Source organism: Osmerus mordax, chromosome 13 (assembly GCF_038355195.1).
Source record: "Osmerus mordax isolate fOsmMor3 chromosome 13, fOsmMor3.pri, whole genome shotgun sequence".
Taxonomy (NCBI): domain Eukaryota; kingdom Metazoa; phylum Chordata; class Actinopteri; order Osmeriformes; family Osmeridae; genus Osmerus; species Osmerus mordax.
In genome coordinates, this window is record NC_090062.1 from 3,031,051 (window position 1) to 3,043,094 (window position 12,044).

Below are 12,044 nucleotides of genomic sequence, written 5' to 3' on the forward strand. Positions count from 1 at the left end.
CCTTCACCTGGACTGTGGGCGACCTGGAGGTGTACTCTATTTAAAGGGGAGTGACATCAGCATCTCTAACATCCTTCAGCCTTTTGGCCCTCAGTGGGATGTGTGACTGTCTGCCATTCTTTGTTAGGGTCCCTACAGATGCATTATCCTGGTAGATAAACAGTCAGCGCACAAGCCTGTGGTGAATGGGCCTCAGCCCCCTTGGTCAACAAACCATTGCTCTCTAGGTACCCATCTGCATGAACCGGCACTTCACGTAGCACCTCTCATCCTGCAGAGAGAGAGATAAGCTTTGTAATTTGCCACCGACAGATTAATGGACATACAGTGGCCAAACACATCAGTAAGGGCTTGTTTTTTGTCATCTCATGTGGATGTTGTGATTGAAACACTTTTTTTGCCATGTCAGCACAAACTGATCGCAGATATTTGTAGCACCCTAGTTCTGAATAACAGTGAAGTTGTGGAAAGCTATCTTGAGATTGGATATCCATTCATTGTAAAGCCATTGTTCAAGTAGTCTGGATATCCTCTCAATGTCAAACATTCCTCTGCTTTCTGTACTATTGACCCTGACCACTGAGACATACTTATGGTTAATCATTGACGGTTTAGTTACACCCCATAAACCATAACTTATCTAACCAATTATACCTTACATAGATACAGGCTAAATGTAGGCTACACATTATTTCAAAGTCCAAAGTTTTCTACATAAAGTAATTAAGTATCTGGAACTTGCTGAGGCTCTCTAACACAGAGTGAAATTAAAATCCTTGGTAATTGGGATTTAGTTCAAATGATTCCTTTAAAAAACATGCATGACAATTGTAGCATAAAGACAAACTTGCTTCTGAATCTGCATCTGCATACATAAGGTGGAACCACCATTGTGGTTCTTGAAGTGTTATCGACATGAAATATATATGTTCTTTAAAGGCAATATAATTTAGATAAGGACAATCAGACAATTTAACAATTCTCACGTTGCCATATACTGTAGGATAAGATGTACCTAAAAGTGTGCTGAGAGAAGATAACACCCATAGTGGACTGTTTCCCACCATGGATTTAAACCATGTGGTTCAGTTATGTAATCATTCGAATAAACAGTCAAGAGACTGACCCTTAAAAACAAATGAATATGGAAACGACATTGGGGAAGCAACGAAATAATTACTTCAAATAGAAAACTATACCTGAACTATAACAGAGTTTGGTTACTGCAGCAGCACCGAAAGTTGACGGATACAACATGCAGGCTATATTTGCAAAGAACGGATCTGAAACTCCTGTCCCTGTCAAGGCAGAAATAAAAGGTATAGGCGGAACCACCTTTGTTTCGTGTATTTGTATTTCATTCGTAATGTCAATTGTAACCTTATAAAATGATTAGTTTGCTTATGCTAATGTTATTCTTGGACCTATCTATGCCAAACCAACCGACACATTTCATTTTCAAATGTATTTTATTTTAGCTTTAAAACGATAACGTAGCGTCTGATCATTGATAAGTTACTTTGCAAAGACAGCTACTTCGTTTAGGCAACAGTTATAATACAGGCTCTGTCTATCAAAACAAAGAAAAAACAACTATGTATCTTTTTTGTTAGGTTACTCTGTTTACAAGTTCACTTATCTCTTTCTCTACGTCATATCACAGTTCCCTTAAAGTAACTTTATCCAATTTTCCCAACAGGTTGCGGGATTCAGGATACCAAATAAATGACAATGTCGACTAAACAAACTTCAGACATTATTAACTGGAGCCTATAATTCACTTATTAATCACAAATGTTAACGTAATTTAATTCATGAGGGGACAACACTAATCCAAATATGATCAGAACTTCTTGCAATAATGTATTGTTGCTCTACTTAGGTGTCTTATCACAAATGCGTTCATCATATCACTCCCACTTAATATTTTATTACACACACCACAAACGTGCACAATTTACATATTTGATTTCCTATATCCTATGTTATCTGTTTTACAGGTGCTGTTCCTGAGTGGCTACAAGGGACTTTACTGCGTAATGGACCCGGAAAGTTCACAGTGGGGGATATGGCCTACAACCATTGGTTTGATGGCATGGCCTTAATTCACAGCTTCACCTTCAAAGATGGTAAGAGAGGAATAACAGTGACACAATGCATAAAGACATTTTATTCCTGAGCCTCTAGCTGACCAAAATGTTTTTATGTGTATTGAAGGTGAGGTCTATTACAGGAGTAAGTTCCTAAACAGTGAAACTTACAAGAAAAACACAGGAGCCAACCGGATAATTGTGTCTGAATTTGGGACGATGATCTACCCTGACCCTTGCAAAAATATATTTTCTAGGTATTCAAAGCTCACTGCCACATCTTTATTATTATTATTTATTTGTCTTTGATCTTGTCCAGAAATCCCGTGTTTCAATTCTTGCAGCAACACACCACCACATTGAATGAGCATTTTTCCAAACCTTTATCTTGTCTTTCTGTGTCAGAACATTCAGCCACCTTTGCAACATCATCCCTGACTTCACAGATAACAACCTAATAAACATAATTAGGTATGGTAAAGATTACTATGCCTCATCAGAAGTTAACTACATCAATCAAATTGACCCCACGACCTTAGAAACAGTTGGAAGGGTAAGTTCAAATTTAGACAGCTAACCTAAGGAAAATCTATAATTATCTTTTATTAATGCATGACATTTACTGCATGTTTATAAATATACACCATTCCTGTTAAATAAGTGCAATCTGGCATGACTTGATTCAACTGTTAATCTTTTTTAATTCTTCTACATCTGGGCCTCAGACCAACTACAGGAACCACATAGCTCTGAACCTGGCCACAGCACACCCTCACTATGACGAGGAGGGGAACACGTACAACATGGGCACTGCTCTCATGAGTTTTGGCAGGCCCAAGTACATCATCTTTAAGGTCCCAGCTGATGCTTCAGGTACTAAGACAGGACAACAATAACATGATTCTTCTATGTAACAATTGTAATGCTGGTGTCCATTTTGTATCCTGGTACTCAATGTTGATAGCTCTTTAAATGTAAATAATGTACAATAAGAGTAACACTAAATAAATTAACTTAGATATTGGTGTATTTAAGGATCCTCTGTGAAAAATATTTCCAGATGTTATTGTACTATTATACCGGAACTACTGGCTCCAGCCATAACAAAGTATGAAGATTGTATACAGAAATGTACGAGCTAAATAGTAACACTCATTGTTGTAGATTCCACAAAATAATTTAACATTCACAGACACATGGCTTTCTAGTGATATAACTTCATCTGTTCCTCAATCCTCTCCAACAGGTGTGAACAGAATTGTTTTGTTAACTACCCCACTGTGAGGTGTCGATCCCACCTCCCCTCCACCCACCAGCACTTCAGCTCTGTCATTTGTGTGCAATTAAAACAATGTTTGAATGGTTGTTCACTAATTGAAGTAATTCAGAAATTATATAATCATTCATTTTTACTATACATTGCCCCTGCCCCTCCAGATAAAAATAAGAAGCCTGCTTTGAGAAAGGTGGAAATGGTGTGCTCCATCCCCTTCCGCTCCACCCTGTTCCCCAGCTACTTCCACAGCTTCGGCATGACGGAAAACTACATAATCTTCGTCGAGCAGCCTTTCAAGCTGGACATTCTCCGCCTGGCAACAGCTTACTTCAGAGGGGTCAACTGGGGCAGCTGCCTCAAATACGATAAAGAAGACACTGTATGACCACCCCTTTTTCTTCCATTTTCTACATTCTCATCAAATACTGATACAACCCTTTGTGCTTCTCGTTTTCGTCATAACCTCCCAAGTATGGCAACCCACGCCTGACACACCCATCCCTCTGCTGGTGATCTAGACGCTGATTCACCTGGTCGACAGGAATACGGGCAAGATCGTGTCAACCAAGTTCTACACCGACGCTCTGATGGTGTTCCACCACGTCAATGCCTACGAGGACGAGGGGCACGTGGTGTTCGACATGATCATCTACGAAGAAAGCAACATCTACGAGATGTTCTACATTCAGAACATGACACAGGAGACCAGCCAGTTCGTTGAGAACAACAAGAGCTTCTCCCCACCCATTGTTCAGAGATTTGTTCTGCCTTTGAACGTGCAGAAGGTACAGAACAACCACTCTGCTTTGTCCTGGAACCGTCGTATTGGATACATGTCAAAGGCTCACTAAAACCTATAAAAGGGACCTGATGATAACTGGTCGAATTTCTGTTCCAGGACACTCCTACAGGAACTAACCTGGTGACACTTCAAGATACAACTGCCACAGCAGTAACCCAGAAAGATGGCTCTATCTACTGTGGTTCTGACACAGTGTTTGAAGGTAGGACTTTGCTGTCATAAATACAGTATGTTTCAAACAGCATGTTTCAAATTATGATATGTCACTTCATAGTCGAAATCTAATCTGTGCGCATACTGTCAATCAGGTTTGGAGTTACCGGGGATCAATTACAAATTCAACGGCAAGAAGTACCGTTACTTCTATGGCTCAAGGGTGGAGTGGTCTCCACAGCCAAATATGGTAAGGCTCTGGTATAGCACTTGTTTTCAACAACATCAAAAATGCTCCTACATGAATGGAAAATGTTACTTTTATCTGCTTTTGTTTTAGTAATCTGCTATATGTTGTGATGTTGGGTACACAGATTGCAAAGGTGGACACTGTGACCAGGAAGCATCTGTTTTGGACACAAGACAACTGCTACCCTTCAGAGCCTGTCTTTGTGGCTTCACCTGGAGCTGTGGAGGAGGATGATGGTAAAGTCAGGTCGTTTGTAATCCTTCTGCTATAGGTAATACAGTGTGTTCACAATGAGACAGGGAATCTGAAATATCTCATGGTTTCTGTTTTTCAGGTGTAATTTTGTCCTCGGTTATCTCCTCCGATCCAAAGGAATCCTCCTTCATGCTTGTACTCGACGCAAAAACTTTTAAAGAAATAGCCCGAGCCTCCATTGATGCCAGTATTCACATAGACTTGCATGGTCTCTTCATCCCTGCTCAGGACTGACCAACATGACCAGCAGGGGGCAGGATTGCACTATAGACAACAGTAAAACCTCACAGTGAAAGTCTTCTTGATTTCAGGGCTTGTCCTCAAAACTGATGCTAGTTCCCAAGAAATACACGAAGAAACAATATTTTTGAATCATACTATTGGACATGCTGTACCCAAAAGAAGAAGTAATCCATTCATTTACCAGATACCCTCAATGCCTACATAATAATGATGTGTGTTTCTTTATTGTTCTATTTATTCTACATAAAAATTGTGATTGGGTGATAGATCATGATAAATAGTGATACATAACGGAGAAACAGGGTTAATAATTCGATACTGCATTTTTGTTAATCTAAATATGTGATAAGTAGTTTTTCCTTTGACATGTACTGATGTGAACATGATCATCACATTCCTATTCCCCCTGGTATTTACATCATACTTTATGCCAGATTGCCTTGTTAAGAAAACAGCCTTCCAGTTGAAATAAGACTAGTTGGCTCAAACTTACCACAACGGAGGGAGAAGACTCAACATCTTTTGACAAACAATAGCAGACAAATAGCAGCAAAATAAATCTACTAGGCTCCTGTCAACACCCTTCTCTGTCCAAAGTCATTGTACATAATATAAAGGATGTATACAAAATGATTTAGGGCTACTGGTAAGATACTGTAGCTTAGAAGAATTATTCCATGACTTTCCTATTAATATTGTTTATCTGAATTGTGATGTTTAAGCTCTTACAGTTATTGTAATGTACATGCATTCCACACAAAGCAAACGTTTTAATTGATGATAATAAAAGGAAAGCTCTGAGGACAATAATATTAAACAAACCACTTTAGAATTTAGATACCATAGGCCACCTGCTCAGTGCTCACAGAGAAGAATGACAAAATTGGCCATGTCATGAAGCAGCAGGTATGGAATATGCACTGTTAAAGCACAATAATTAACACATTTTGAGGAAAGATTAGTTTACTTGATGCTTCTGCAAATAGAGACACTTAAGGAGGTTCACTTTTTTAACGTTGTCAGTAATAAATGTTTGTCGTTTTGTCTGAAACAAGATCAAATTGTGGCTGAGAGACTATACTTTTTTATCGACTTCATTCATATCATTCCCACCAGATCACAAAACCACACATATTTACCACATCGGAATAATAATAATAATAGTTTATGTCACTAAAATGTGAAAAATATTTTCAAATTATAGGCTAAAACATTTTTGAGGAGTGAAAAACAGCACTTATCAGAAACGGTTGAATCCAGTCATGAAGATATATTTAGAAATAAATGATTTCAAAAGAAATTAAAAATAAAGTTGATACAAACGTAATTTACGAAGCTTACTGTCTATGTAATAGGGTAAGATAGAAAGAAAATATTTTGTTTTAAATCAAAACCATCTGAGACAAAAGGCTATTTGCTGCAGTGTTTTCGATGGGCAACGTTATTTTGGTAAATCTGTTAGGCCTACACGGTTGGTGGCTATTTCGCTTGATGAGTTGGGGATGCCTAACAAAGTCGACAACCCAAAACACATTAGAATGTCTAGACACTGCAATTAATAAAACGTCTTATCTTCATGTCTTTTGTGTCAACATTATGCTCAACTAATCTCCGGCAACATGGCATAGAAGTGGGTGTTGCAGAGTAAAGTATTGTTATCCTAAGCATATCATCTCTTCTAGGGAAACATCACTTAATCTAAATAACCATGTTTTCATATGCTATCGTAACTGACCCTGATACAGAACTCATAACCGGTACAAAGGTAATTCAAATCCAATTTTATGTTTTATTTTCGTTGAGAAACATCCGGTAAGATAGCAAAGAATGTACAATTATATAAATGTACAAGAACGGCCCTTGCTGCTTTAGTATTGAGTTAAGGGCATGGAAGCTATTTTAGGTCACTGAGGTAGACCTATCCTATTTAGGCCAATGGGGCGTTAAAGAGGAGGGGTTGAGCACCATTTGATGTTGACGTCTTCCACCTCACCCAATAAATAAGCGATAGAGCAATGCAGATGACACAAATAAGATAAGCAACTTTTCTCGGTGATTTCTTAATCAAACGTTGTTATAGGTTACTTAGGGGGAGTGGTTTTATGTGTACTTTATATAGCACTTTTCTCGAACCACCTTGGGACCGTACTTTCGTAAAGCATCATTATGTCTTATGACTACTCAAAAAACAAAGAAGAAAAGCCAGATCCGACGAAGGCGGATCTCACAGGTGTGGTAATTTTACGTTCAAAACCTTGATTCTCAACCAACCATTGTCAATTGTTCCTACAGTCGGCACAGGGCGCCAGACCTAAGTCTGGAGGTTATGTTGGTTTAAAAAGAAATATTGGCCCATAATATTACATGGTAGGCTAATACTGCTGTTGCTGTGGACTCGGTTTCTACACTAATCTCTTTGCCTGTTTATTTGTCGTGTACATACAGCATGTAAACACCATGGGATTTCTCAACTGATTGTGTGTTTTATGTTCTGGTAATCTGGAACAATGTGGACGAGTGACCAGTTTTTGGACTTGAACACTAATTAGACAATACATTGTATGTAGGTAACATCCCCAACTGGCTACAAGGAACACTACTGCGCAATGGACCAGGGATGTTTTCTCTTGGAGAAACCTCTTATAACCACTGGTTTGACGGGATGGCCCTGATGCACAGCTTCACATTCAAAGATGGTATGATGTTCAAATTGATTTTTCTCTTTTCTATAAAGTGAGCTTATAACACAAACCTAAAATACACTAAATGTGATACTGACATTGAAGACACACTGGCAAACTTGCATTACTATTTGACTGAAAGGGACCAGAAACGCCTGTAAGAAGCATGTTAGCACTCTTTTAGTTAAAGTGTGAAGACATTCTATCTGAATAACATAGAGAGAGAGTAATCAACAATAGGGAGGTTATCCAAAAATGAGGACTTTCCTAATTGCTGATATATCTTTTTGAAGGAGAAATGATTTACCGAAGCAAATATTTACGAGGGGACACATACAAGGACAACATTGCAGCCAAAAGAATAGTTGTCTCTGAAATGGGGACTATGGCCTATCCAGATCCAAGCAAAAACTTTATTTCAAGGTTGGTTCACTTGGGTTAATAGTGTTAATCACATATGGTATATATATATTCCCGAAAGACACACTCAGAAACAATGCTGCACTTTTAAATTGTAAATGGCTACCAGGCACACTGAATCTGCGTCTGCATTCTCCTAATTTTCCAGAGCTATCACTTTTCTCAATCACACTGTCCCGGATTTCACTGACAACTGTGGAAACAACTTTCTAAGATATGGGAAGGATTATTATGCTACTTCTGAAACAAACTACATCCGCAAGATCGACCCTGTGACATTAGAGACTCAAGACAAGGTAACGCAAAGTCATGCTAGAAGTTCTTCTAAAGAACAGGTTTTCTAAAGAATATATAAAGAAAATGCTTTGTTTTATGTGTTTGTCTACTGTGCTTTATTATTTAGGTGGATTACTTGAAGTACCTAGCTGTGAATCTGGCGACATCTCACCCACATTATGATAAAGAGGGAAACACCTACAACATGGGGACAACTATAGCTGACAAGGGCAAAACAAAATACACAATATTCAAGGTTCCAGCCAGCTGTGAGAAAGGTATGTTATAAAAACGTTGCACATTCTGACTCTCCGTACTCTCCTTAAAAGTTGGACTTTGGCTTCCTCCTTCAAATTGATTGGTCACCTATTTATTGAGATTCTGGACATCTGATTTAACTTCAATTGTTGAGACAACAGACAAGGACAGTAGCATACATTGAAGTTCTTTGCAGCTACAGCGCTGGGTTCAGTATTGCTCCTACTATACTGTAGGCCTGTCCACAACTACAGTGCTATGCTAAAATGCTTTGCCTAAGCGATCAATTATGTAATTTTGTTCAATACAGTGAAGCACATCTTTCAATCTTCCCTGCTAGATGCCGCCACGGCAACACCTGCTCTGAAGAACGTGGAGGTGCTGAGCACCATTCCTTGCCGTTCCCTCCTCAGCCCAAGCTACTACCACAGCTTCGGCATGACCGACAATTACTTCATCTTTATTGAACAGCCATTGAAACTGGATATACTCAAGATGGCCACTGCATACATGAGAGGGATCAACTGGGCCAGCTGTCTGAAATACTCTCCAGAGGAAAATGTAAGGGTTGCTGGACATTACTCAAGCAATAGATAAGTTCATGTTTCAGAAATGAATGTTACAGCATGTGGTTTATTCACTGGACATATATTTGTGTTCCAACTTTGAACAGACTCTGATTCACCTGATAGACAGGAAAACCGGCAAAGAGGTGGGGACAAAGTACTACACAGGTGCCATGGTTGTCTACCACCATGTGAATGCCTTTGAGGAGGATGGTCACGTTGTCTGTGACGTCATTGCCTATGAAGATAACAGTTTATACGATATGTTCTATCTAAGCAAAATTAAAGAGGAATCTGGGTCCTTAAAGAAGCTGCCAACCTACAGAAGATTTGCTCTTCCAGTACAGTCCGACAAGGTACAGTGTAATGGGAAAATAATTAATGATAATCTTTGTCCATGTCTTGTCTTATCAATGATTTACCTAATCTTTATCATAAGGCTGAAGTTCAAATATATTCAGAGTTGTAAAGGGACCTGCCCTTGGAACGTACAACAAAAATCAAGAGGTTACATTAAATGACTGAAGCACCATTTGTTTGACAACACATACCAGAGCAGGCAAAAGAAATAAAGGACATCTATAGATGAATAGTCAAAGTAGAGTAAAAACTAAGCAAACATGTCAACACTTTCAACAGTATTGTGCTACTTCCTCTTCTTCCTCTGATCCTCTGGTTTCAATTATGTAGGGTGCTGAGGTTGGTGAAGATTTAGTGACACTCAAGTATACGACAGCCAGCGCTGTAAAACAGAAAGAAGGCAAACTTCTCTGCCAACCAGAGGTGGTCTGTCAAGGTAAGGCCAACTCAGGTGTCTGGTCAACAACAGTACAGTGCATAGGTCTATCATTTTAAGGGGTTCTAAAAGTCCTGAAATCTGTTGTAACAGGGGTGGAAGTTCCCAGATTGAACTATGACTTCAACGGGAAGAAGCACAGATTTGCCTACATGACTTGTTTGGAGACGACTGGAATGGCAACAAAGGTATAAAGATGTCTATGTGAATACATTCAATGTCCTGCTTATCGTCCTATGTGCTAATCACCTCAGCTGTTATTGTAGATAATGAAGTTTGACGTTGAGACAAAGAACATGATAGAGTGGCATGAGGACAAGTGTTGGCCTTCAGAACCTGTGTTCATACCCAGGCCCAATGGAGAGGCAGAAGATGACGGTAGGATTTAATGGCTGTCTGAGAACTGAACACTTGTACTGGTCCATCTCATCTAGTGTAGGATATTACTTTTTGGACTTGCCTACCAATTGCATGTTGACCACATTTTAGTTTCTATATAAGATATGCTGTTAGTTTTGGAGAATATTCCTTTCCTCTTCCAATCTACTTATCTTTGTCTTCAGGTGTTGTCCTAATATCAGTGATAAACTCCAACCCAGGACAGTCTGACTTTCTCCTGGTGCTTGATGCTAAATCATTCAAGGAGATTGCTCGAGCATATGTGAATGTAGAGCTCCACATGGATATGCACGGATTTTTCATCCCCCAAGGAGACTAGTCTAAACTCTGTTCGGTTTTCTGCTTGAGATAGACTAATTGGTACAGTATATGCCTGAGAGATCAATAATTGAAATTGCACCTTGAACTAGTCTAAACGGTCACTATATTTGAGATGAACATTATGGAATTCTTGACCAGACATCAATTTAACTTCAAAGCCCCTCTGATTTTATTTTCATAAATCTTGTACACAATACCTTTTTATATTAAAAGGATCCAAATCATTTAATAACAATGATTCATTTATACCCATTCCCTACGAACACACAACTTTTCCAGTTAGTGTTCATCGCAACATTACCTTCTGGTGTAGAAACTTTTTATAGCGAATGTTGCCAATTGGTGGTGTGAACAACGTTGCCACGACGTCGTATCCTGGTTGGAGATGGAGCGTTCCGGATTGACTGCTAACAATTTTTTACCTTTTGCAAGTGACACTTAGGCTATATGAACACTTAGGCCTATAGGCTACGTGATTTCAATCACACACAATATTAAATGTTGCATTGGTAACGGTTATTGATTGCTGTGGTAGGCTATTATATCAATTTATAACAGGGAATCATTGCACACGATTGCATACTTAAACAATAATAATGTGTTTATAGGATAACACGGGATATGTAGGATAACACGTCTAGGCTAGATGGGACTCATTTGATTGTTGAGACCATAAAGAATGATCAATGCAATAAAATGATAGTAATACAAATTGTTCTGTTATTTATGATCTGTCAGTATTATAACGTGATGTGTTTCTGGGTGCACAACACCTGTTATATAGCGCTGTTTGGGGGTCCAAAGCACGCCGAGTCTAACTGCTTAGAAACAGTTGGGAGAACTTCAAGCCCGCAGTCAGTTGATAAAGGAGTGTCTACAGGAGTGATACAGACAGTATTCATTCTGTCTGTATCTGTCGGAATCAGTAAACGGCATAGCATTTTGTTTGAGAAAGCTGCTACTATTGTGTAACCACGTCTCTATTACAACTATCAGACAATAGTCAGTGAACATGTAATAACTGAAGCAAATGTAAAGGGCTAAACCCGAGCAGGTGTTTCAGATTTATATCAATTGGGGTTTTCTTACCCTCAGGTGAGCTGCATGCCTATTAACGGCTGGGATTCTGGTTGTGGCGAGCTAGACATTGGTTGCAATTTGCACTTTTTCAATGAACTATTGAAATTCAACAGTGAAAAACATTGGCAATCCATGTGAAATCACCTGAGATAGGCATAGCTTAGCATTAATGTGCAAA

At 38.9% G+C, this 12,044-nt stretch overlaps 2 protein-coding genes across 2 annotated transcripts; both read left to right on the forward strand.

The window, feature by feature from the left end:
* Window positions 1-1,045: 1,045 nt before the first annotated feature.
* On the forward strand, window positions 1,046-5,378 carry bco1l (beta-carotene oxygenase 1, like). Its single transcript, XM_067248709.1, has 11 exons — window positions 1,046-1,319; window positions 2,001-2,129; window positions 2,218-2,347; window positions 2,496-2,643; window positions 2,816-2,963; window positions 3,528-3,745; window positions 3,885-4,151; window positions 4,265-4,370; window positions 4,477-4,571; window positions 4,696-4,807; window positions 4,906-5,378. The coding sequence occupies exons 1-11, from the start codon at window positions 1,256-1,258 to the stop codon at window positions 5,058-5,060; spliced, it is 1,572 nt and encodes a 523-aa protein (XP_067104810.1). The 5' UTR covers window positions 1,046-1,255; the 3' UTR covers window positions 5,061-5,378.
* A 1,825-nt stretch (window positions 5,379-7,203) lies between these two features.
* Window positions 7,204-11,486, forward strand: bco1 (beta-carotene oxygenase 1). Its single transcript, XM_067248782.1, has 11 exons — window positions 7,204-7,299; window positions 7,637-7,765; window positions 8,044-8,173; window positions 8,319-8,466; window positions 8,574-8,724; window positions 9,045-9,265; window positions 9,378-9,626; window positions 9,961-10,066; window positions 10,160-10,254; window positions 10,333-10,444; window positions 10,630-11,486. The coding sequence occupies exons 1-11, from the start codon at window positions 7,236-7,238 to the stop codon at window positions 10,782-10,784; spliced, it is 1,560 nt and encodes a 519-aa protein (XP_067104883.1). The 5' UTR covers window positions 7,204-7,235; the 3' UTR covers window positions 10,785-11,486.
* The last annotated feature ends 558 nt before the right edge of the window (window positions 11,487-12,044 follow it).

Excerpts from the sequence above, each read along its gene's own strand:
- bco1l (XM_067248709.1), top strand. The coding sequence starts at position 1,256 with ATGCAGGCTATATTTGCAAAGAACGGATCTGAAACTCCTGTCCCTGTC. Across the intron at positions 1,320-2,000 it reads TGTCAAGGCAGAAATAAAAG|GTGCTGTTCCTGAGTGGCTA; the intron begins GTATAGGCGGAA and ends TCTGTTTTACAG. Across the intron at positions 4,572-4,695 it reads GGTCTCCACAGCCAAATATG|ATTGCAAAGGTGGACACTGT; the intron begins GTAAGGCTCTGG and ends TTGGGTACACAG.
- bco1 (XM_067248782.1), top strand. The coding sequence starts at position 7,236 with ATGTCTTATGACTACTCAAAAAACAAAGAAGAAAAGCCAGATCCGACG. Across the intron at positions 7,766-8,043 it reads CAGCTTCACATTCAAAGATG|GAGAAATGATTTACCGAAGC; the intron begins GTATGATGTTCA and ends ATCTTTTTGAAG. Across the intron at positions 8,174-8,318 it reads AGCAAAAACTTTATTTCAAG|AGCTATCACTTTTCTCAATC; the intron begins GTTGGTTCACTT and ends CTAATTTTCCAG.